At 44.3% G+C, this 23,931-nt stretch overlaps 1 protein-coding gene across 11 annotated transcripts in view; it reads left to right on the top strand.

Moving 5' to 3' along the window:
* Positions 1–220: 220 nt before the first annotated feature.
* Positions 221–23,931, top strand: part of SIRT5 (sirtuin 5) — a 36,165-nt gene continuing 12,454 nt past the window's right edge. For 3 of the 11 annotated variants that reach the window (XR_012025221.1, XM_072813610.1, XM_072813612.1), the window contains exons 1-7: positions 221–450; positions 8,159–8,310; positions 11,396–11,529; positions 16,501–16,726; positions 19,857–19,944; positions 21,043–21,096; positions 23,104–23,227. Coding sequence is in view for 10 of the 11 variants with exons in the window: in XM_072813610.1 (XP_072669711.1) it covers positions 8,196–8,310; positions 11,396–11,529; positions 16,501–16,726; positions 19,857–19,944; positions 21,043–21,096; positions 23,104–23,227 (741 nt within the window). In the remaining variant the exon portion in view is untranslated. Of the gene's footprint in view, positions 451–962; positions 987–7,493; positions 7,574–8,158; positions 8,311–11,395; positions 11,530–16,500; positions 16,727–18,702; positions 19,070–19,856; positions 19,945–21,042; positions 21,097–23,103; positions 23,228–23,931 lie in introns of those variants that run through there. The other 8 variants (XM_072813608.1, XM_072813618.1, XM_072813616.1 and 5 more) reach the window with 6 other exon arrangements.

Genomic DNA, 23,931 nt, shown 5'->3' with positions numbered 1-23,931 from the left:
CCCGCAGCTGCATCATCCAGCGGTGGCTCCAAGCAGAAAAGAGGTAATAAATCACGACTTAAGAGGGAGGGTCGCTCACAGAGGCCCGGGCAGGTGGGCCCGGCGCGGCGGGGACTGCTCGGCGGCCTCCCTCGGCTGCAGCGGACCCGGACCCCCGCGGGGCGGGGCGGGGCTGGCCGGGGGGCGGGGCCATGGGCGGGGCCAGTCAGGGGGCGGGGCCAGCCAGGGGCGGGGCCTGCCGGCGCATGCGCGCTCCCCCGCTCCCGGGGGCCTTGACGGGCGGAGCAGCGAGGGGGAGGGGAGTGGACCCCCCGGAGCCCGCGGGCAGGGCCGCCACCCGTGCGGAGCCTCGAGCCCGGGCGTGCTCCGGGCCTAGCCTGCGGGCCGCCGCCGCCCGGGAGACGAGGGAGGGGGCCGGAAGCGAGGTTCAAGGTCCGGCGGCCGGAGCAGGTGGGCCCGGTGGGCCGCCGCGCGGGGGGAGCCCGGGGGGCCTGCGCCGAGCGTCGGGTCCGGGGGAGCCCGCGCGGCCCCCGCCGCAGCCTGGGTGGCCCGTGACGGCGGCCGGGGCTGGTGGCTGCGGGGCGGGGGTGGGGCAGGGAGGTCGGGCTCCCGGAGAGGGTGCCTGAGGCTTGCGGGGCGAGGGGTCCGGAGGCCGGCGGGCGGGGAGCGAGCGCGGGGAGCCGGCTGTTGCGCGTTGCAGGCGGCGGGGGAGGAGCGGAGACCTGGGGAGCGTGGTGCTCGGAAGCCAGAGGCAGCACCTGCTTGCCGTGGGGGTGCGGGTGGCGGTGGGGGTGGGGGTGGGGGTGCGGGGGTGATCCAGCAGGCCCGAGGCTGGACGTGGCCAGGAGGAGCCAGACCACCACGCGGGTTAGCAGGTGGATGGAGGTGTCTGGTGGCCCTGGTGAGAGCAGTTGGTGGAGGGGATGGCCGGGCACTGCTCCATTGCACGCACTTAGCTCTGAGAGGTTCAAGAAGTATTTATCTGTGTAAGTTTTTGCAGTTCCTATTTTTGTTTTAAATATTTTTTTTAATTTTTTTTAAAATTTATTTATGATAGTCACAGAGAGAGAGAGAGAGGCAGAGACACAGGCAGAGGGAGAAGCAGGCTCCATGCACCAGGAGCCCGACGTGGGATTCGATCCCGGGTCTCCAGGATCGCGCCCTGGGCCAAAGGCAGGCGCTAAACCGCTGCGCCACCCAGGGATCCCTAAATATTGTTTTAAAGATTTATTTATTTATGATGACACAGAGAGAGAGAGAGAGAGAGAGAGGCAGAGGGAGGGAGAAGCAGGCTCCATGCAGGGAGCCCGACGCGGGACTCGATCCCGGGGCTCCAGGATCAGGCCCTGGGCTGAAGGCAGGCGCTAAACCGCTGAGCCACCCGGGGATCCTTAATCTCGAATTCCTGATCTAACCTTTCATTTGTTGTATTTTTCAGCATTGGTAGGATGCCACAGGGAGCATACAGACATTTTTCTTTTTTCTTTTTTTTTTTCCTAATTCAGTAGGTGAGTTCAAAAGTTTGGTTAAACAAGAGACTGCCATTCACCCAGAATAACCTCCAGTGTTTGGGGAGCCAGTCCTACACCCAGAAAGCTCCCAATGACTGTTTGATGAATGCATTTATTTTCTCCCCTGTGGTCCTGTCTTCCCTCCCTGAATATAAAAGGCAGGGTAATGGATTTCTCCATTCACTGAATCAGCACAGTGGTGGCCTGTGCTGCCAGAGAAATTTGCTTTTCCACTTGAACAGGGTTGTAGGCTTGTGGAAGGTAGAGCCACTGCTCACCCTGACACCCCAGAGAGGCAAATAAATGTTGGCATAGAAGATGCTTCCAGTAGATCCTCTGTGGGAGCATCTTGAAAATAATCTTACGTTCTGAGCATTTTTTGATCTTGGAAGCACATTTCAGGTGGCACTGTTGTAAAACACGTAAATGTTTTGTTTAATTCCTACTTTGCACATTCATGGAAAGACTTGCAGAACACCTTTGGATTAATGGAAAATTTAGCAAAGCGTTTCCCACATTCTTTAAAAAAAAAAAAAAAATCATGTGAAATGTTCACTGGTAAAACAGGAAGCATAATGGTTTTATGAGACCAGAAGTTTTCTGATTCATTAGTTAAGATAGACACGGAAAACTTAGATTCTACTAATAAATTAATAAGTTAGTATGAGAAGAGATATGAAATGCAAATGATATATATGTTTAGAATGTATTTTGATTGTATTATAGCCCGTGAGTGTGTGTATACATGCATCTGTATGTGTAATACACATGTGTGTCATTAGACATAATTCACGTCTAATGGATTAGATGAGACCTAAAGCTGTCTTCCCAAAAAGTACTTGGTGATTGCATTTGCTAGGCAAAGAATCTAGAAACTACTGATTTTTGGAAATGTTGAAACATGAACAAGTAAAACTTCGTCCTACTTTATTATTTTGAGTTCAGTGTTCCTGGTGAAAGTAATTTTATTACTCAATAATGAAAACATTTGAATAGGAAAACTTAGATGAAAAATTAGTAACATTTTACCCAGGCATTATGTCCTAATCTTGTCAATCATACAATAAAAAATTCCTTAATATTCCCAAGTGTTTAAAAAAATTTTTTAAAAGATTTTATTAAGTAATATCTACACCCAAAGTGGGGCTTAGACTCACAACCCTAGGATCAAGAGTCTCATGCTCTACCTAATAAGCCAGCTGGGCACCCCAGTATTCTCAAATTTTTGACAACTGTTTATAATTAGCAACAAATTCAATACTCCTGCTCAGAATAGAATGAAGATTTGTCTTCATTTCATAGCTATTTGGCAGAAGACCTATCACTGAGACCTTCTTGCATAAGAACTGTATAGACAAAGAGCACTGTAGCCGGCTGCTTTATTTTAATGCCTCTGTTGATTGGATTTTCCTTAAATTGTTTAAAGTTCTTAATGCTTTAAAATCCTACCTTCATGTCTGAGGAAAAAAATAGGACAGTTTATTCAGGAGTTACGTAGAAGTCTTTGACCGTAAGCAGGAATGTTTGCAAACATTTGAAAACCTACAGAAGAAGAAAAGAATTTTCTGGAACAAAGTGATGTCTTCAAATTTTAGCAGTGGAGTCAAACTTTTTTTTTTTTTTAAGATTTTACTTATTTACTCATGAGAGACACACAGAGAGAGAGAGGGACGCAGAGGGAGAAGCAGGCTCCATGCGGGGTCTCCAGGATCATGCCCTGGACTGAAGGCGGCGCTAAACCGCTGAGCCACCAGGCCTGCCCAAACATCTTCCTTTTTGAGAGAAGTAACTAAAGATATATATTAAGCTAAAAATGATCACATAAGTAACTTCATGTAATACGTGTGAAAGTTTTAGGCAAGTTAGTATTCCCAGTATTGGGAACTTTGATTTTCACAGTTTTTATCAAGATGTGCAGATTTAACAGTTATCACCTATGACAGTATCTTAAAGCCTCAAATGAATTTTTTCTTGATAATTATTGAAGCTGGCTGATGGGAGCATAAGAATTCATTATACTATTTTTGTGTATGTTTAAGTTTTTCCATAATTAAAAAAAAACTATCAACACCTCACTTGTTACTTACTGAGGTGTTTCAAATAATTAGTTTTTCCAAATAAATTGAAGTTTCTTAAAAGCCTAGCCTGCCCATGCCAGGTGAAAATCATGTCAAGCCATTTCCCCCTTGCATCCTTTATAAATGGGGCACTAGGGTGATTTTCATGATGGTTCAGCATTCCCATTGTTGCAGTCTGCAGGCTGCTTACCAGGGTTCCTCTGTACCCAAGTCAGCCCACCTTCTTCCCCCACCCCCATCAGCAGCCAGGGGCCTTTTTTGGTGTTCCCAGGCTCTGACCTGCATTCCTTCTTTGCAGAAAGGACTCCAGGCAGCGAGAGAGTCTTGTCCCATGAGGTTGTTGTAGAAACCAGCACTACACCATTTTTCTCTAACCTATCCTCTTTTTCAAAATTCCAAGCTTCTTCTCTAATCTTTTTGATTACATCAGGGATGGGTTATGCTGCAAATTTGTCATTGTGCTTGCTTTTTGTTTTTAAGTAAGGTTTATTGAAATCTGACTTAGGTATTATGAAATTTCACCCTTCTTATTATACAGTTCCATGAGTTTTTGGAAACCACTACAAAATAAAGACATAGAATTTTCCACTGCTTTACTGCTTTAAAAAAGTTCCCTGGCCCTCCCTGCCTCCTCCCTCCCCCAGTTCCTGCAAACCAAGGATATGATTTCTGTACCTACAGTTTTGCTCTTTCATAATATCATATAAATGATCTCAATAGTATGTAGGTTTTGGTTTTAGCTTCATTTGCTTAGCATAATGCTTTTCTTTATTTTTTGTTACTTCAAAATAATTCTAGGTTTACAGAAATGTTGCAGAAATAGTACACAGAATTCCCATATATTGTTCATCCAATTTCCCCTAAGGTTAACGTGTTACCAAACTAGAATACAAGGATCTAAACCAGGACATTGACATTGGCAAGATACTGTTTGCTATTTTTGCCTCTGCAAAATTTCACTCAAATTTTGCCACTTCTCCCAGCAGTGTCTCCTTTCATGTCTTGGATCCAACCCAGAATCCCTTTGGAGAATTTCTTTGTCATGTCTCTTTAAGTCTGCAATCTGGGGAGAAGTCCCCAGTCTTTATTTTTCATTATCTTGGTAACTTTTTTGAAGAGTACCAGTCAATTTTGCTGTAGAATGCTTCCGCCACTGGAGTTTGTCTGCTGTATTTTTAATAATTAAATTAAATGCATTTTGGGGGGAAATTCTACGGAAGTGATGTTTTGCCCTCTCATTGCATCCTCTAAGGAGGTAGATGAAGTCAGTATGTCTTGTTACTGACGATGTTAATTTTGATCACTCAGTTGAGGTTGGGTCTGTTAGCTTTTTCTCCTGTCAAGTTACTATTGCATAATACTGTAAAAGCTCACTCATGTTTTTGCATAGAGTAGCAGTTTATTCTTTTCATTGTGGAATAATATTTCATTGTATAGATGAATCACAGTTGGTGTTTTGTTTTGTTTTGTTTTTTGTTTTTCCCCCTTTATAAGTTGACGGACATTTGGTTTGCTTCCTTGTTTTGTCCTGGCCCTATGCAATGGACCCTGGTGTTCTGTTGAACATAATTTCACAGAGTACCAACATCAGACAAGGCTCTCCTGTGATCACAGTGAATCAGGACAAAGACAAGACAACTCCATCAATTAGGTCTGAACCCAGACAAAAACAAGAACATTTTCTAAACCACAAAAATGACAGACCATCCTCCTATCCTGGCTAATAGGAGAGACTGCTGCGTCTTGATCCCAGCTCTAGCCCTGTTTCACTCGTTGCACCTTTTCAGGAAGGTTCACGAAGATAACCAAGGTGTCCTATTCCCTGACGGTCTAGAACAAAGCTTGCTTCTAGCAACTCTCACTAGCCTTCCTGACACAGACCCGGCTCCTGTAATAAATCCGTGCTAACACTGTACCTGAGACACTTTGCAGGTCCTCAGTGTGCTGCTCTCTCCTTGCAACTTGCTCAACCTCAGGTGTGTTTGTGGTCTTTCACTGGAGAGCATGGACACTGTAAACCTACAAACACATGCATTGAAAATCCTTGCTTTTCCTCTGGTCTCCAAACATGCTATTTCTCACCCCACCTCCAACTCTTTTTACTCATTACTTGGGAAATCTTCCATTTTTTAAAATGCAAATATAGATAAATGCTATAGTATATACTATCTCCTTCCGTTTCTCTTACAAAACACTATATGCATCTGACTTTTTCCCCTCGTTATATTCTGGAGATATCGGTCAAGGTTCTAGAGAATGTCTTGGGATGCCTGGCTGGGTCAGGCGGTAGAGCATGCAGCTCTTGATCTTGGGGTTGTAAATTTAAGCCCTATGTTGGGCATAGAGCTTACATTAAAAAAAAAAAAAAAAGATTAAGAGAGAATGTCTTTTTTTTTTTTTTTTTAACATGAAATCAGCACATTGGAATGCTTTGTGGAATGAAATAATCCAATTTGTCACTAACAGGTTTTTAAAACCTTTTTATTTTATTTTTCATTTTAAAATTTTTTTAGTAACTGGTTTTTGAGCCTCATCTTCCAGACATTTTAAAATATTTTAAAAATTTTATTTAAATTCAATTAACATATAATGTATCATTGGTTTCAGAGGTAGATTCAGTGATTCATTAGTTTTATGTAACACTGCTCTTTCCACCCTGTCCTCCTTAATGTCTGTCACCCAGTTACCCCCTCCCCCTACCTCCCTCCCCTCAGTTTGTTTCCTATGGTTAAGAGTCTCTTATGGTTTCAGACATTTATTTTTAACCTCTCTTACTATCCTCTGCTCTGCTTATACTAGCCATCACTTCTTTTTTTTTTTTTGTCTGCTTATAAATACAGTGGCAAGTTACATTTAATCACTTTGTTCATTTGTTTTTTTTAAATTGTAGTAAAATACACAGAACATAAAAATTTACCATCTTAACCATTTTTTTTATTCATGAAAGACCGAGAGAGGCAGAGACATAGGTAGAAGGAGAAGCAGGCTTCCTGTGGGGAGCCCAATGCAGGACTGATCCCAGGATTCCATCCCAGGACCTCAGGATCACCACCTGAGCCAAATGCAGATGCTCAACCCCTGAGCCTCCCAAGTGCCCCCCATCTTTTTTTTTTAAGGTTTTATTTATTCGTGAGAGACAGAGAGAGGCAGAGACAGAGGCAGAGGGAGAAGCAGGCTCCCTGCAGGGAGCCCAATGTGGGACCCGATTCCAGGACCCCAGGATCACGCCCTGGGCCAAAGGCAGACACTTAACCGCTGAGCCACCCAGGCGCCCCAATGTGCCCCTTTTTAAGGGAACAGTTCAGTAGTGTTAAGTAAGTACATTTACTTTGTTGTATAATCAGTCGCTAAAACTTTTTATTTTACAAAGCTGAAACCCTATGCCCATTACCTTTATTTTTAAACTATCCTATAGTTCACATACAGGAAAATAACCCTTTTTGAGTGTAGTGTTTCGTGGGTTTCGACAGACACAATCCTGTAACCACAGCCTTAATCAAGTCGTAGGACAGTTTTGTCACCCTTGAGAATCCCCTCCGGCCCCTTTGTGTTTTCACTCCTCCCTGCTCAGGCAGCCACTGGACCTATTTTCTGTTCCCTTAGTTTTGTCCCTTCTAGAATGTCATATTGGTGGATTCATATGCATATTTTATTGTCATTCTGGGTATTGTGACTGTGCCATTGTTTACTGAACTCATCCCCCATTGATAGGTTGTTTCCAATCAACCACAGTGATCTAAAGAACAACTGTAGATCTGTCATTTTGGATGTGGGCAACTCTGTTTAAAAATTTTCCACACTTGGGATTGCTAGGTCAAAGGGCAAATGCACTGGTAATTTTGATAGGTTGTCTTCCAAAGGGATTATGACATTTTGGTAAATGTATTATTTTTCTGTTTTCTAGATCTACAGACCTTTCATTCTGAGTTCTTCCAACAGTTTGCCCACTCGATCAGAGTCAGCCCTGCCAGTTACCCTTTTGATGTCAGTGAGCCAAATATTGTCCTCCTCTGTGTCTGGTTTTTTATAAAATTCCTCAGGGCTGGATAGAAATTTACTAAATGTGCTTTAAGTCACAGTTTCTTTTGACTTGATGTTCTCTTGGTCTTATTTGTTGGCATAGTACAAGTCTTCCTTGCCCAGTTCCATTCTCAGAATTTACATTCTCGTAGAAACTGTATTTTGATCAAAAGTTGAGAAGGCATGCCTTTTCCTTACCTTTTCATACCTTTTAAAAAGCAGAACTTGATTTTTTCAAATGAATTTTTCCATCTTACCCCTTCCCAAGCCTCTAAGGCAGTATTTCTCAAACTTGGAGAATACTGCTGGTCTGGGGGCCAGTCTTTGAGAACCACTGCTTCAGGGCCCCTGGGAGTGCTTGAGAACATAAGTGGGAAACAGTTGGTTTAGAGGACGAATACCATCCAGATCTGTTACTAATGATTTTTATAAAGGGCATTCTTACATATATATACACACACACACACACACACACACACATATAGATAGATACACACATGTATGTACAAAAACAAGTTGATTTTATTTGTTTCTGTGGTTTTTTTCTAGAACCCATCTCAGGAATTAGTACCACAAAGACAACTTGATGCAACCTCTTCAGATTGCCCCCTGTCGATTACTTTATGGGCTGTATCGTGGATTGAAGTCTCCAGCCTCCACTGGAACCCGGATTTGCCCAACAATGGCTCGACCAAGTTCAAGTAGGTCTTTCTCAGCCTGCCACCCCCTTCATCTCCAGTGGAATTTGTAGTACCTGAGAGTTCCTGGACTTTGAGGGGGAATGTCTATAGTGGCGCGAGTGCTAGGCAAGCTTTTGGAGAAAGTTGCCATCTTTCCTCAGGCAAGCCCCTTCCAGGACAGGGTCTGGGATTACCTCTGAGTAGTCAAACTGAAGTCCTTTGGATACATTTTATTGCTTCTCCCAGAATATTTGCATTCAAGCTTCTTACCTAGGATTTGTCTTTTAAAGTCCTTGCCTCTCAGCGAGGTTTGTCCTTACAGCATTATATGGAGTTAAATGTTCTGCACAGATGGGATTCTTATCTCTAGCTGGGCTCTTAATCTGTAGTGAATATAGTGCCTAACAGATTTATATAATACAGGATCTTTGGTGGGCCTGTTAAACGTGTGTTAGTATGGTATTGAAAGGCCAAGCTGACCTCTTTTTGTTATTTTTCAACTTCTGGATAACTTCTTTCTAATATTGCAAGTGTGCCCAGACATACCAGCCCCTCCTTCCATTTTGCCCAAGTTCAGGAACAGAAAACAACCAAATCCCTTGGGAATAAGGCAGGCTGCTTGAATCTATGGGGGACCCACAGCTGTGTGCTTGCTTGACTTCTGCCCAGAGTGGGCCATCTGGGTTTGGAACTGCAAAATGTCCTGGGGTATTTTCCCTCAGTCATTGGGAAATGCCTCTTCTTCTTTCTTCTTTCTTCTCCTCCTCCCCCTCCTCCTCCTCCCCTTCCCCCACCTCCTCCTCCTTCTCTAGATTTTACACCATGTTAACATTATTGTATTTGCATCCTGTTTTCCTTTTTTTTTTTTTTTTTAATTTTTTAATTTATTTATGATAGTCACACACACAGAGAGAGAGAGAGAGAGAGAGAGGCAGAGACATAGGCAGAGGGAGAAGCAGGCTCCATGCACCGGGAGCCCGACGTGGGATTCGATCCCGGGTCTCCAGGATCGCGCCCTGGGCCAAAGGCAGGCGCTAAACCGCTGCGCCACCCAGGGATCCCTGCATCCTGTTTTCCAAGAACCAAATCCAAGCTGACCTTCTTGTTTCTAGAAGTTGCTAAAAGTGGGACCTTAATAGAATCACCTTAACTAGGATCTATTCATCAGGATGATGTTTCAGGTTTTTGTTTTGTTTTTTGTTTTTTGTTTAAAGATGTTTAGAGCTAAGGGAAAGCATTATGAGTGAACTTTGAAGTCCTTGAGAACATTTGTAGGGTTTGAACCCTGAAGTCATACAAAGAGTCCCTAGTAACGTACTCTTTTTTCTATTAAGCATCTTGTTTTTTTCAGGAGATTAGACCAAACTGCAAACTCTAATCCACCCAGACTGGGTTTCTTTTTTTGAATTCTTCCTGGTTGGACAGCTTTAGTGAGCCTCATTTGTCATACTGGTCTATCTCCGAAGGGAATGTGAGCGTGGGCTAAGCTTCGGCATGGTCGGCAAATGGTTGGGCTAGTTATATCATAAGGGAACAGTGTACCAGCACCATCTTAAATCCTTTGGGACTTAAACTTCCTAACGTGATCCCAGAGAGCGCCTGGGAGGGGCACCTGGGTGGCTCAGTCAGTAAAATGTCTGCCTTTGGCTCAGGTCATGATCTCAGAGTCCTGGGATTGATCGAGTCCTGAGTCAGGCTCCCTGCTCAGTGGGGAGCCTGCTTCTCCCTCTCCTTCTGCCCCTCCCCCTGCTTGTGTGCTCTTTCTGTCAAATAAATAAAATCTTAAAAAAAAAAAAAAAAAAAAAGAATGCATTTGGAGAGGGAGTTGGATCCTCTGCTTCTTTGTTTCTGAGAGTCTACTTTTACTCCCTGTGCCTTCTTACCAATAGCCAGAGAGGAAGGGAAGGGAAGAAGGGATGGGGATCTTTATTGAGGTTCTCAGTCCTGGGCCAGTCATGAAGGTGACTCTGGGCTTACCAGGCTGAGGTCTTATAAGGAAGGTGGCAATATATGAGAGACCAACAATCTGTCTTACCAGCTTGGGGTACAAAATAGAGTCATGTTCCTTTTCATATCTCAGTTCATTGTCTCTCCACCTCCATCCCCCTATCTCTCCTTTTCTCCATCTCGGCTATCCCCAGTTCCATCTCTCAGGGGATGCTCCTTCATTCCAGGGTCTCCATTGCCTCCAGTGGGGGAGACCAGAAAACCTGCTGCACCAAAGACTCACCTGCACTTTTGCCAAAATTTGCAGTGCATTAGCATAGGTTAGCCACTCTGGGGAGATGTCTGTGTTGGTGGTGGTGGGGGTGGTGGTCACAGGCAGTGCTGGTCTGGCATTTTCCCATCCATTAGCTTTTAAAAATCTTTCTAACAGCCTGCTTGTGGGAAGGCAGTACTGTGTACCTCAAACAGCCAGAGAGCAGAGGGCAAGTCCTTTCCATCAGAGCTCACAGGTGGATGGATGGGAGACAGCCGAGATTCAAAGCCAGAGTCATGGGCCCTGCTTCTTTCTTTAAGATGCTATATGCTCGCACATTAGGCCACATGAATGGTGTCTTCATGGTACAGGAGTGATTTTTTTTTTTTTTAATTTTTAAAATTTAATTTAATTTATTTTTAAAAGATTTTATTTATACATTTGATAGAGAGCATAAGCAGGGGAGCAACAGGAAGCGGCAGAGGGAGAAGCAGGCTCCCCAGTGAGCAGGGAGCCCAATGTGGGGCTTTATCCCATGACCCTGGGATCATGACCTGAGCCAAAGGCAGATGCTTAACTGACTGAGCCACCCAGGTGGCCCTGATTTTTTTAAAGATGTATTTGCTTATTTTAGAGAGAGAGACAATCTCAAGCAGACTCCATGCCCAGCGTGGACCCTGATACGGGGCTCAATCTCTCGACCCTGAGATAGCAACTTGAGTGGAAATCGAGAGTCAGATGCTCAACTGCCTGAACCATGCAGGTGCCCCTGTATAGGACTGATTTTTATTTGAGTATCCGAAAGTATGATTTCACACGAGGTCAAGTCCAAATAGGAACAATCAATACAGGATATAAATGTCCACATGGTACACTGGATTTATAAAGATTTTGTTCTTTCTTCAGATATGGCTGATTTTCGGAAGCTTTTTGCAAAAGCGAAGCACATAGTCATCATTTCAGGGGCTGGCGTTAGTGCTGAGAGCGGAGTCCCAACTTTCAGAGGAGCTGGGGGCTACTGGAGAAAATGGCAAGCTCAGGTGAGGGGCGTTTCCAGAATTCCAAGGGTTTCCTCTGAATGAAACCGTGGCAGAGTTTGACTCAAAGCCTGATGCCTAACCCAGGGGGCAAAGTTCCAAAATTAACTGTGATTCTTGTCTTGCTTATTGTGGCATCGAAACATAGTGTGTGTGATGAAGGATTACGGTCTCAGACATAAGCAAAATAGCCGCTTTCCTTGCTTTCTAGATCTGTATAGATTGTATTTATTCCCATAACAATTTATTTTTTTAATTTTTTTAAAGGTTTTATTCATGAGAGAGAGAGAGAGGCAGAGGCACAGGCAGAGGGAGGAGCAGCCTCCCTGGGGGTAGCCCGATGTGGGACTTGATCCCAGGACCCTGGGATCACGCCCTGAGCTGAAGGCAGATGCTCAACCACTGAGCCATCCAGGCATCCCATATTCTTATAACAATTTGGATTTCTTCTGGTAATTAGAGTCAGAGAAATCTTGGTTAGCATAGTTCATCACTCTTCTACAGATTTTGAAATTAAATACTACACATTTTTTTAAAATATTTTATTTATTATTTATTTATTTAAGTCACAGACAGAGAGAGAGAGAGGTAGAGACACAGGCAGAGAGAGAAGCAGGCTCCATGCACCAGGAGCCCGACATGGGATTCGATCCCGGGTCTCCAGGATCGCGCCCTGGGCCAAAGGCAGGCGCTAAACCGCTGCGCCACCCAGGGATCCCATACGGTTTCACTCCTATGCGGATATAAGAAATAGGGATAGGGACTATAAGGAAAGGGGAAAAACTGAGTGGGGAAAAATTAGAGAGGAAGAAAACCATGAGAAACTCCTAACTCTGAAAAATAAAAAGTTGCAGAAGAAGAGTTGGGGTGGGGGGAGAGGATAACTGGGTGGTGGGCATTCAGGAAGGAATGTGGTGTGATGAGCACTGGGTGTTATACTATATGTTGGCCAATTGAATTTAAATAGGAAAAATTTTAAAAAGAGTGATCTCTTGGGGTTCCCGTATATTTTTCATCATGCTTAGTGCAATATGATCAACCCTGAATCCTACCATGGGACCCATGCAAAGTGCCACTAGTGATGTAGAAAATGCTCCCAAAAAGCTGAGGAAAGTCATGACATGACATTTTTTAAAAAAGTTGAATTGCTTGATATGACCTATAGATTGAGGTCTGCCACTGTGGTTGCCCACCAATTATTTCAGGAAGATCCATTGGAAAAAAAAAAAAAAAAAAAAAGGAAATTCATGAGGCCATTGCCATAGCTACACCAGCAGGTGCAAAAATCTTGCACTTTTTTGTGAAATACATATATATATTTTTTATTTGTAAATGTTTTATTTGTTTATTCATGAGAGACAGAGAGAGACACAGGCAGAGGGAGAAGCAGGCTCCCTACAAGGGGCCTCATGTGAGACTCGATCCTGGATCCCAGGATCACACCCTGAGCCGAAGGCAGATGCTCCACTGCTGAGCCACTCAGGCGTCCTGTGAAATATATTTTTATCTCATATTGAAAATGCGGCTTCTATGCGGTTCAGGATTGGCTTTAAGAGAGGTATACCTTTAGACTCCATGGTGATTTGAGAAAAAGCAAAGTCATTATATGATAACTTAAAGCAAAAAAAAGGTAAAGGATCTAAAGCTGGAAAATTTAGAGCCAGCAGAATTTGGTTTGATAATCTTAAAAAGAGGTTTGGCTTAAAAAAAAAAAAAAAAAAAAAAAGCCAAGCTAACAGGAGAAGTAGCTTCTGCCAGCCAAGAGGCAGCAGACAAGTTCCCAGACCCCATTAAGAAGATCTTTGAGGAGAGAATATGTCTGCCTACACAGGTTTTTAATATAGACAGAGTGCCCTGTTCTGGGGGAAAAATATGCTACGAAGGATGTTTATTAGTAAGAAAGAGAAGTGATGCCAAGATTTAAGACAGGAAGGGATAGGCTAATTCTACAGTTTCATACAAATGCAGTCAGGTTTCTTTCTTTTTTATTTTTATTTTTGAAAGATTTTATTTATTTATTCATGAGAGACAGAGAGAGGCAGAGACACAGGCAGAGGGAGAAGCAGGTTCTATGTAGGGAGCCCGAGGTGGGACTCATCCCAGGTCTTCAGGATAATGCCTTGAGCTGAAGGCAGCGCTAAACCACTGAGCCACCCAGGCTGCCCTGCAGTCAGGTTTCTGATCAGGACAGCCCTTATCTATAAAGCTGATAACTCCCCAAGTTTTCAAGGGAAAAGATAAAAAGCAGGTGCCAGTCTTGGTTGTAGAAGAAGGAGGCCTGGACAACAAGAATCCTGTTTCTGGATGGGCCCCATTAATGAAGTACCTTGCTAATAAGAGACTGCCTTTTAATGTTCCTTTGATATTGGACAATGCCCCTGGCCACCCAGAAGCCCATGAGTTCAACACTGAAGGCGTCAGACTGGTCTACTTGTTCCCAAACACAATATCTCTAATTCAGCCTGTAGGTCAAGGGGTTATAAGGACCTTTAAGGCTCATGAAACACAGTGCTCTATGGAAAGGATTGTCAACACTGTGGAAGGGTACCCTGATACAACATCATGAAAGTCTGGAAGGATTATGCTAGTAGAGATGGCATCATTAGAGAAGAAGCTGTGAAAGCCGTCAAGCCCAAAACAATAAATTCTTTTTTTTTTTTTTAAGATTTTATTTATTTATTCATTCATGAGAGGCGCGCGCACACACACACACACAGAGAGAGAGAGGCAGAGACACAGGCAGAGGGAGAAGTAGGCTCCATGCAGGGAGTCTGATGCAGGACTCTATCCCGGGACCCTGGGATCACGACCTGAGCCAAAGACGGACACTCAACCACTGAGCCACCCTAGTGCCCCTATCTTTTATTTTTTGATGTCTACTGTTAGTCATATGTATAACATCTATAGTCTTTTGTATCGTATATAAGAATATTGATGTAGGCCCTGACAGATGATTTCTGGTGTAAACAGACAACATATTTTCGGTATTGATCCGTACAGGACAGCACTGTAAATGTATTTTCTCTTCCTTACAATTTTCTTAACATTTTCTTTTTTTCTAGTGTACTTTATTGTAAGAATACATTATATAATACATATAACATACAAAATATGTGTTACTTAACTGTTGATGTTATCGGTAAGGCTTCCAGTCGACAGTAGAAGCTATTAATATAGTTAAGTTTTGGGGAAGTTAGAAGTTATGCAAGATTTTTGACTGCACAGAGGTTGGTGCTCTTAACCCCCACGTTGTTCAAGGGTTAACTGTACATGTAATAAAACTCACCGATTTGAAGTGTATATTCAATCAATGAGTTTTAACAAGTGAGCCAACACCCACCATCCTGGTTACAGTGTACCATTAGACCCTTAGGCACCGAGCCTCCTCCCCTCCCCTGGCCTAGGAAATCCCTAGTTTGGAAATGTAGATTTTGTCAGTTCATTGCTCTGTGCCCAGCTCCAGAACTCTGGCACATGTAAGTGCTTAGTAGACCTTTGTTGGTTGAATGAAGGTCATCATAAATAGTTACTTCAGTCATGAATTCCAGATTTAGTAGGTAGGTTCTTGTTAAGTGAAGTGTTGATGAACCTACCTTTCCTTCCCTACTAAATGCCTCGGGCTGGCAAATGTTTGGGATTTGTCACCTTTCTGCTGTCCTTAGATGAGCCTACGGATGTAGATGTGAGGATTGTTGCCTTAAAGGTGAAGGAGGGGAGGAAGAAGAGCAGAGGGTTTTTTTTTTTTTTTAAGATTTTATTTATTTATTCATGAGAGACACAGAGATAGAGAGGCAGAGACACAGGCAGTGGGAGAAACAGGCTCCATGCAGGGAGCCCGATGCGGGATTCGATCCTGGGTCTCCAGGATCAGGCCCTGGGCTGAAGGCAGCGCTAAACCACTGAGCCACCAGGGCTGACCGAGCATAGGGTTCTTAGGGTCCCACAAGACAGAGGAGCCACACAGAGCAGTTCCTGAATTAGAGAAGCAGTGGGTGTGGGCCTAGAGGGCCTCAGGGTCTCTCCTAGAGGAGAGAAGTGGTGAGTAGTGTCAAAGCAGCTCAGATTTTGTGGGGAAGCAAAGAAGTCAACAGAATGTGTTTGACTCCAGCTGTGTTCCAAGGACACACGTACACTAGTTCATGTGCCACCCGTAAACCGTGTCAGGTCACTTGTGTTCTGAGTGGAGGGCAGGAAGCCAGTCCAGGGTGGATGTGGATAATCTGCAGCATAGACGTTTGCTCCCCCTTCATTCCCCAGATGAAGGCTGACACTACTGCTAGGTAGAAGGGTGACCTTTATAGTCAAAGAAAACGTATAATACCAGCACCACCACAGTCCAGATAGGGAATGCTTCAGTTCTTGCCAGAGCTTCCCTGTGGCCCTCTCCCCATCGGCTTGCAGTTCCAGATGACAGCTACTCTCCTACCTTTCACTACAATGGAGGATTTTCTCTCCCAGAAGAGGAATCATCCTTTAAAAATATATTTTTAAATATTCTGTTAACACGTATGCTCTTTTATATGTGTAGTTGTGTGTATCTGTGTAGCTATAATCATAAAAAACTCAACTGTGACCGTTACACCTCAGGTGGGCATTTTGCATCATACTTTTTTCCCCTAGATAAATGAAATTGACTTTCAGTATTTTAGGGCTCCATGAAAAAACAGATTCAACCTAAATCCCTCTCTGGCATTACTTTGCTTCGTGTCCATAAGGTTCTTGACTGGTAAATGGGACAGTTTGCGATATCCCTGCCTATTAAGTGGAGAAATTAAAACCGATTTCTCCAGGGTCCCCTGTTAGTCCAAGATTGGGGCTCAGCCTGGTGCCCGGAGCCCTGTCCCGAGTGGGGACGTCCGTGGGCCTGTGGTAGGTGTGCTGCAGCCTGCCCCCTCCCAGCGCTGCCCGCTGCCATGGTTCGGAGCGCCTGTGTGTCCCGCCCTCTCTGACTCCTGCCTCTTCTCTCACCCCCAGGACCTGGCCACCCCTCAGGCTTTTGCACGAAACCCTTCCCTGGTGTGGGAGTTCTACCATTATCGGCGGGAGGTCATGCTCAGCAAGGAGCCAAACCCCGGGCACCTTGCCATTGCTGAATGTGAGGCCCGGCTGCGCGAGCAGGGCCGACGGGTCATGGTCATCACTCAAAACATCGATGAGCTGCATCGCAGGGCTGGCACCAAGAACCTTCTGGAAATCCATGGTGAGGGGCCCTCATGTGGGGGGCAGGACCAGACAACAAAACACACGTCCTGCTGTTTCCCACCTGGACCCACTGTATCAGAATCTGCATTGTTGAGATTTTATTTATTTATTTGACTGAGAGCACAAGCAGGGGGAGCAACAGGCAAAGGGAGAGGGAGAATCAGACTCCCCACTGAGCAGGGAGCCCGATGGGGGACTTGATCCTAGGACCCTGGGCTCATGACCGGAACTGAAGGCAGACATTTTTTTTTTTTTTAAGATTTTATTTATTTATTCATGAGAAACACAGAGAGAGAGAGAGAGAGAGAGAGAGAGAGTGGCAGAGACACAGGCAGAGGGAGAAGCAGGCTCCATGCAGGGAGCCCGACGTGGGACTCAATCCTGGGGCTCCAGGATCAGGCCCTGGGCTGAAGGCGGCGCTAAGCCGCTGAGCCATCTGGGCTGCCCTGAAGGCAGACGCTTAACCGACTGAGCCCCCCAGGTGCCCCCAGAATCGGCATTTGACGAGACGGCGACATGAGGTATCTGGTGTGCACATTACAGGGCAGAGGTGCAAGTGCCCAGCTGAGCTGAGGGGAGAGAAGAGGCTCAGGCTATCGAACAGCTATGGCTTGAACATGAACCACCCGGGAAGAGCCTGGCATTCCTGGGGGTGGCCGTTTACTTTCCGCAGCTTGGGGGCTGTGCAGCCGCTCCACCTGCAAGCCTGGAGGAAGCTGCCAGATCTGGGACCTGCCCTGCAGCAAGCCCACTGAGTCTGTGATGCCTGTGTAGTTTGTCTTACATCCCGCTGGCTTCCCTTCTCTGCATTGGTGACACCCTGCTTCTCCCTCATGTCCTCTTTAACCCTCCCTTTGGGTCTTACCAAAAGTCTAATCAGTCCATTCTCACAAGAGCATGAGCATAAATGGGCATGCGAGATTTCTTCCCCAGGGTGTTTGTATTTAAGGGTCTACAAAACTTGCATCCCAAGGAATGCATTTCTTAACTGTGGAATTTCCAGAAGCAGTGACCCAGTGGGGAATGTTGCTAGTCTCTAGGTATGCAGTGAAGTTGCACATTTTGGCCTGAGATAATGGCAGTTGAGCAGGGTTCACTTGGGGCCGGTCTCACTTTCGTGTCCCAGCAGTAGTCGGCCACCTGCTGACTGAGTGCCTTATTGACACCTTCTTCGACTGGGTCTGTCCATGTGGTTCTTCTCATTTCTTTGCAGTGTCAGAATGTAAGTGGTGTCACTTGCCATGTATAAATGCATAAAATGCAGATGTTAACACCTATCTTACAGTTTTAAGGATTAAATAAGATAGGGATGCCTTGGTGGCTTAATGGTTGAGCATCTGCCTTTGGCTCACGGTGTGATCCCGGATTCCCGCAATCGAGTCCCACAACGGGCTCCTTGCATGAAACCTGCTTCTCCCTCTGCCTCTTTCTCTGTGTCTCTCGTGAATAAATAAATATTTTTTAAAAAAGGATTAAGTAAGATAATATGTGCATCTTAGTTGGGACTTGGGGGTTGCAGATAATTAGAACTCTCTTCCAATTTAGGTGAAAACAAAAGAAAACCCTTCCTTTCATCAAGCTAAAGATGCCACCAATTTTAGGGTGCATCATACCCAGCGTGGGGCTTGAACTCACAACCCCGAGATCAAGACCTGAGCTGAGATCAGAGTTGGATGCTTGACTGACTGAGCCACCCAGGCACCTCAAGATCCATCACATTTTTTTTTTTAAAGATTTTATTTATTTATTCATGAGAGATGGAGAGAGGGGCAGAGACATAGGCAGAGGGAGAAGCAGGCTCCCTGCAGGGAGTCTGATGCAGGACTCGATCCCAGGACCCCAGGATCATGACCCAAGCCGAAGGCAAACACTCAATCACTGAGCCACCCAGGTGCCTCGATTCATCACTTTAAAAAAAAAAAAAGATTTATTTATTTATTTATTTATTTATTTATTTATTTATGATAGACATAGAGAGAGAGAGAGAGAGAGAGGCAGAGATACAGGAGGAGGGAGAAGCAGGCTCCATGCCGGGAGGCCGACGCGGGACTCGATCCCGGGACTTCAGGATCGCGCCCTGGGCCAAAGGCAGGCGCCAAACCGCTGAGCCACCCAGGGATCCCCCGATTCATCACATTTTTAATGTGAACCTTATGAAGAAAATAGTCTGCCAAAACCATGATATTTTATTATCCTTTAGAATTGTTATTTTGTACTTACAGGAATGGTTTGTTAAAACTTACCTAGACACAGATTTTTAGCACCTATATTGCGCTTTTGCATATAAAACACAAAATGTGAGTGAAATAAAGTGACCCAGCTTGTTTGTATCACTTGCAAATGACTCCGAGGCGTCAGTGACTGTCTTCTGTGCATGCCATCGAGGGGATTGGTGATGCAGCATTCCGTAAAAGGCTTCATCTCCTTGTCTTTGGGTTCCCTTCCAAGCTGCTGACACACATCCAAAGTCTGATACCGAGCCTTTCTAGATCTTACCCAGAGGCGTCAGTGGAAGAGTTACAGACAATAACTAGGACTCATTTTCCTCCTCAAATGGTCCTTCAATGGTTCGTTGGCGTAAATGGCCAGGGCTCGCCTTCGTTCCATCAGGCCACCAAGAATAACACCCAAACCGCTGCACATCTCACCCGTCATCGTTACCCTTCAGCAGGTGTGTGATCGCAGGCTACAACAGCCCCCTCATGTCCTGCATCTGGCCTGGTGACAGTCGTAGGACACCTGGAATTTCAGAGATGCTTACGTGGGGGAAATGGCTGTAGTAAAACTGACAAAATAAGTATATTGTCTCATAAAACTGAGAAGTCCTGACGTGGAGATGATATCCTTAGCAGACTGTCCTTTCTGTCCTTGAGTCCCACTCTTATTCCCCAGGCTTTGTTCACTCTGAGTAAAACCTCACTTCTCCTCCTGCCCTTTGAGTCCAGGAGGCAGATGCTCTTAGCTTCTTCAGGACTGCTATATGCCTTTGTATTTCCCTTCATACCCAGAGCAAGCCCATTTGTTAAAATGAACATATAAAAACTAGATTATTTTGTACCCATTTAGACATGGAGACAATTGCTCTTGATTATACTCAGTTCTGGTCTTGTTTAATTTGTGTTTTTCAGGGAGCTTATTTAAAACGCGATGTACCTCTTGTGGAATTGTGGCTGAGAATTACAAGAGTCCAATTTGTCCAGCTTTATCAGGAAAAGGGTAATTATACTGCCCTACAGAATGAGTGTGTATTATTTCCTCTTTTAAGTTGAGCATGAATGTAAGGAAATTAAACATTAGCCTAGGAGTCCCATGGATATTTGTGAGAAATAAGACTAGATACAGTGCAGCCATGTGATGAAAGAAATGTCTTGCTCAAAATTTACAGTGCTAAGTGAAAACCACAGGATCTAATTCTTATCTAATACTATAATATGATTCCAACACACACACACACACACACACCCCCTTCATGTTGGCATGTCTATATATAGGTAAAAGACCAGAGGAAAATACAACCAAATATTATTAGCAGTGATTATTAAGAGTGGTGGGATTATGGGAAATTTTGATTTCTTCTTTTTTTTTTTTTTTTTTTTTTGATTTCTTCTTTACATCTTTCTAGAACTTCCTAACAATTCTATGATGAACAAGTACTATTATTATAATTAGGGAAGAAAATAAGAGTAGACTTGGAATATTGAGAAAGTTTTTACTTGACCATTTTATTTTTTTAAAAAGATTTATTTATTTATTTATTTATTTATTTATTTATTTATTTATTTATTTATTTATTTATTTGACAGCACAAGCAGAGGGGAATAGCAGAGGGAGGGGCAGAGGGAGAGGGAGAAGCAGACTCCCCACTGAGCAGGGACCCTGACACGGGGCTTGATCCCAGGACCCTGAGATATGACCTGAGCTGAAGGCAGATGCTCAACCCACTGAGCCACCCAGGCGCTCCTTACTTGGCCATTTTAAATCAGTATAAATTACACAAGTAATATATCAGTACAGTATTGTAGCAGAAGATTCAAGTTATGATGACGTATACAGTGCATATCATGAAACTCCCCTTTAACATACCGGCTGCTCCATCCCCTCTCCACATACAAGTTCCCTCTCTTGAGATATAATCACCAGTAGTTAATTGTTTGGCGTCTGTCCTTCTAGTCCCTTGTAAGTCAGCATGCATTAATTATGGGTTTTGTACTATATGCTGCCAGGCAAATATGCAGACTTCTTGGGTTGTGTTATCTCTTTGTTCTTTGATTATACCAAAGACATTGTTTCTTGTTCTCCTGTTACTTACTTCAGTGCTCCAGACCCTGAAGCTCAAGATGCCAGAATCCCAGTGGAAAAACTTCCCCGGTGGGTACAAAAGCTTTGATCAGTGTTTGGTTTTCCAGATTTCCAGAGATTCCTCTCCTCTCCCTCTTCTCTCCCTCTCCTCTCCCTCTCCTCTCCCTCTCCTCTCCCTCTCCTCTGCCTCTCCTCTCCCTCTCCTCTCCCTCTCCTCTGCCTCTCCTCTCCCTCTCCTCTGCCTCTCCTCTGCCTCTCCTCAGGCAGAGACACAGGCAGAGGGAGAAGCAGGCTCCCCGCAAGGAGCCCAATGTGGGACTCTGTCCCTGAACCAGGATCACGCCCTGAGCCGAAGGCAGACACCCAACCGCTGAGCCACCCAGGTGTCCCAGAAAGATTATTTTTATGTCAGTTTTTCAAAACCATATGTTACCACAGTGTTTCCTAAAATATTTCATAGAGCACTAGATCCATGCGATATTGATGGGCATTACATGAAAAAAACACATGTTATGTGCTAAAGTAAATATAGAAATCACATATTAAACAAAGTCAAAGTATGTTTGCTTTACTGCAGGACTTCTCAGAGCATTTAATATGCTGAAATACACTGTTTCTTTTATTTTTTTTTAAAGATTATATTTATTTGTGAGAAGTGGGGGTAAGACAGAGACAAAGGGAGAAGCAGGCTCCTTATGGAGCAGGGAACCCAATGTGGGACTCCATCTGAGGACCCTGGGATCATGACTGGAGCCAAAGGCAGACATTTAACCGACTGAGCCATCCAGGTGCCCCACAGTTCCTCTTTAAAAAGTGGTTATAATATGTTAATATTTCACCAGTTTATTTAATCACAGAACCCTTTTTATGATTCTTAGTAAGGATTTTCAGTAACAAATTCTAAAGTTTGATCTAAAACAGTAAGGAATCCTGGTCAGTTCTTTAGTAGGAGGTTGTTGTGATGAAAATGATGTTTGGAGGATTATTTTAGAAGCAGTATGTAAGAGGACCTAGAGGTAGTAGGGAGTGAAAGATGAGAGGTTTTTAGTAATTGACACTGAAGAATGTGGCTGTGGTCAGGGCAAGAAAAAGGTGCCTCTGAGGAAACAGGAAAGGAGGCCATTGATGAGACTAGCATGTGGTTGGGGTGTTAGAGGCAGGTCTGAGCCTGGTTCCTCCCAGGCAGCCACACAATGTGTGCTGTAAAGTAGCTGGGAAAGAGGAGCCTCTGTTAAAACTCAAAATCCAACTGAGTCAATGTTGGAGATCCCTTTGGCTTTATCTGAGATTCATGTGTCAGGCAGCTGACAGAAAACAGACAGAAAGGAGCCCCAAGGAGCCACACAATGGAAGACTTATAGGCTGGAGGAGGCAGGGAAAGGAGGTTTTTTAAGCAAAGAGGGAATTGTTTCAGGCAAAGTCACCTTCCTTTAAGGCGCCCAAGGGGGTGTTTCAGGCAAATTACCCCAGTAGTGCTGACCAGGTCATTCCACATTGACTGGTTAAAGGTCATATTCCCCAGAGAGCCTGAAGTTGCAGCCAGGTTAGGTATGAAGTCTTGGTTTGCTGGCGTGGGGCTTAGCACAAGTGACTCCAATTTGGATCTGTTGTCTGTCCTTTTTCTTTTTCTTTTCTTTTCTTTCTTTTCTTTTCTTTTCTTTTCTTTTCTTTTCTTTTCTTTCTTTCTTTTCTTTTCTTGTCTTCTTTTCTTTTCTTTTCTTTCTTTTCTTTTTTTTTTTTGAGATTTCATTTATTTATTCATGAGAGATACAGAGAAAAAGGCAGAGACATAGGCAGAGGGAGAAGCAGGCTCCTCGTGGGGAACCCAGGACCCTGGGATCATGACCTGAGCCAAAGGCAGATGCTTAACTAACCACCCAGGCACCCCTAAAATGAGTACTTTATATTCAGGATAAGCTCACATGGTCTGAAAGGGGAGGAATACAGGATAAGAAGGTTCAGAGCCACCTATCTGGACAGACTGGATTTGGGGTAGCCCCTAGCCTTCCCGTGACCCACCTGGGCAGACCTGGCAGGGCAGGTGTCAGGGTTGGGTGAAGAATACTGTTCTTACAGGTGTGAAGAGGCAGGGTGTGGGGGCCTGCTGAGACCTCACGTCGTGTGGTTTGGAGAAAACCTGGATCCTGCCATTCTGGAGGAGGTTGACAAAGAGCTGACCCTCTGTGACTTATGTCTAGTGGTAGGTCTCTCCTTTCCCCGATCCTTTAGATTTTCTGGAACACTGGAACTGGGATGGAGTTTGTTGTATTTTCCCTCCCTCTTTCCCTCCCTCCCTCTCCTGCCCTGTCCACCCTCCCCTGCCTCGTTCCCTTTCCTTCCTTCTCCCTTCTGATTTGTGTGTGGAGAGATTTTGTGGTACCCTACAGAAAAATGAACTAAATGAATATGTATTAATCTTAAACATGAAACTGTATAGGACCATATCTTGGGCTTCACAAAGCCCCTCTCCCCATCCAAAAAAGAAAGAAAAAAAGAAAAGAGTATGTTATTGCATGAAAGTACTACATGCTCATTATTAAATTTGAGAAAATACAAAAAGTACAAAATTATAAAGAGGAAATTAGAAATCACCAATAGCTCTACCATCCAGAAAAAGCCACTGTTAGCATTTTAGTGTATTTTTTTCCTAGATCAGAAGTGAGAAATTGTGGCCTGTGGGCCAGATCTGGGCTGCCACTTGTTTTTGTAAATAAAGTGTTATTGGAACACAGCCATGTCCATTCTTCTATGGGTTGTCTATGGCTGCTTTCACGCTCTAATGGCAGAGTTGACTATTTATGATGGAGACTGTCTGGCTTACAAAGCCTTAAAAAATTCCTATCTGGTCCTTTACAGAAACACATTTGCCCACCCTTGGTCTAGATCTTTTCTCATGCAGATGTA

The sequence above is a fragment of the Canis lupus genome, chromosome 37, assembly GCF_048164855.1.
Source record: "Canis lupus baileyi chromosome 37, mCanLup2.hap1, whole genome shotgun sequence".
Classification (NCBI taxonomy): Eukaryota; Metazoa; Chordata; class Mammalia; order Carnivora; family Canidae; genus Canis; species Canis lupus.
The sequence above is the reverse complement of the archived record's forward strand: the minus strand, read 5'-3'. Positions and strand labels throughout refer to the sequence as shown.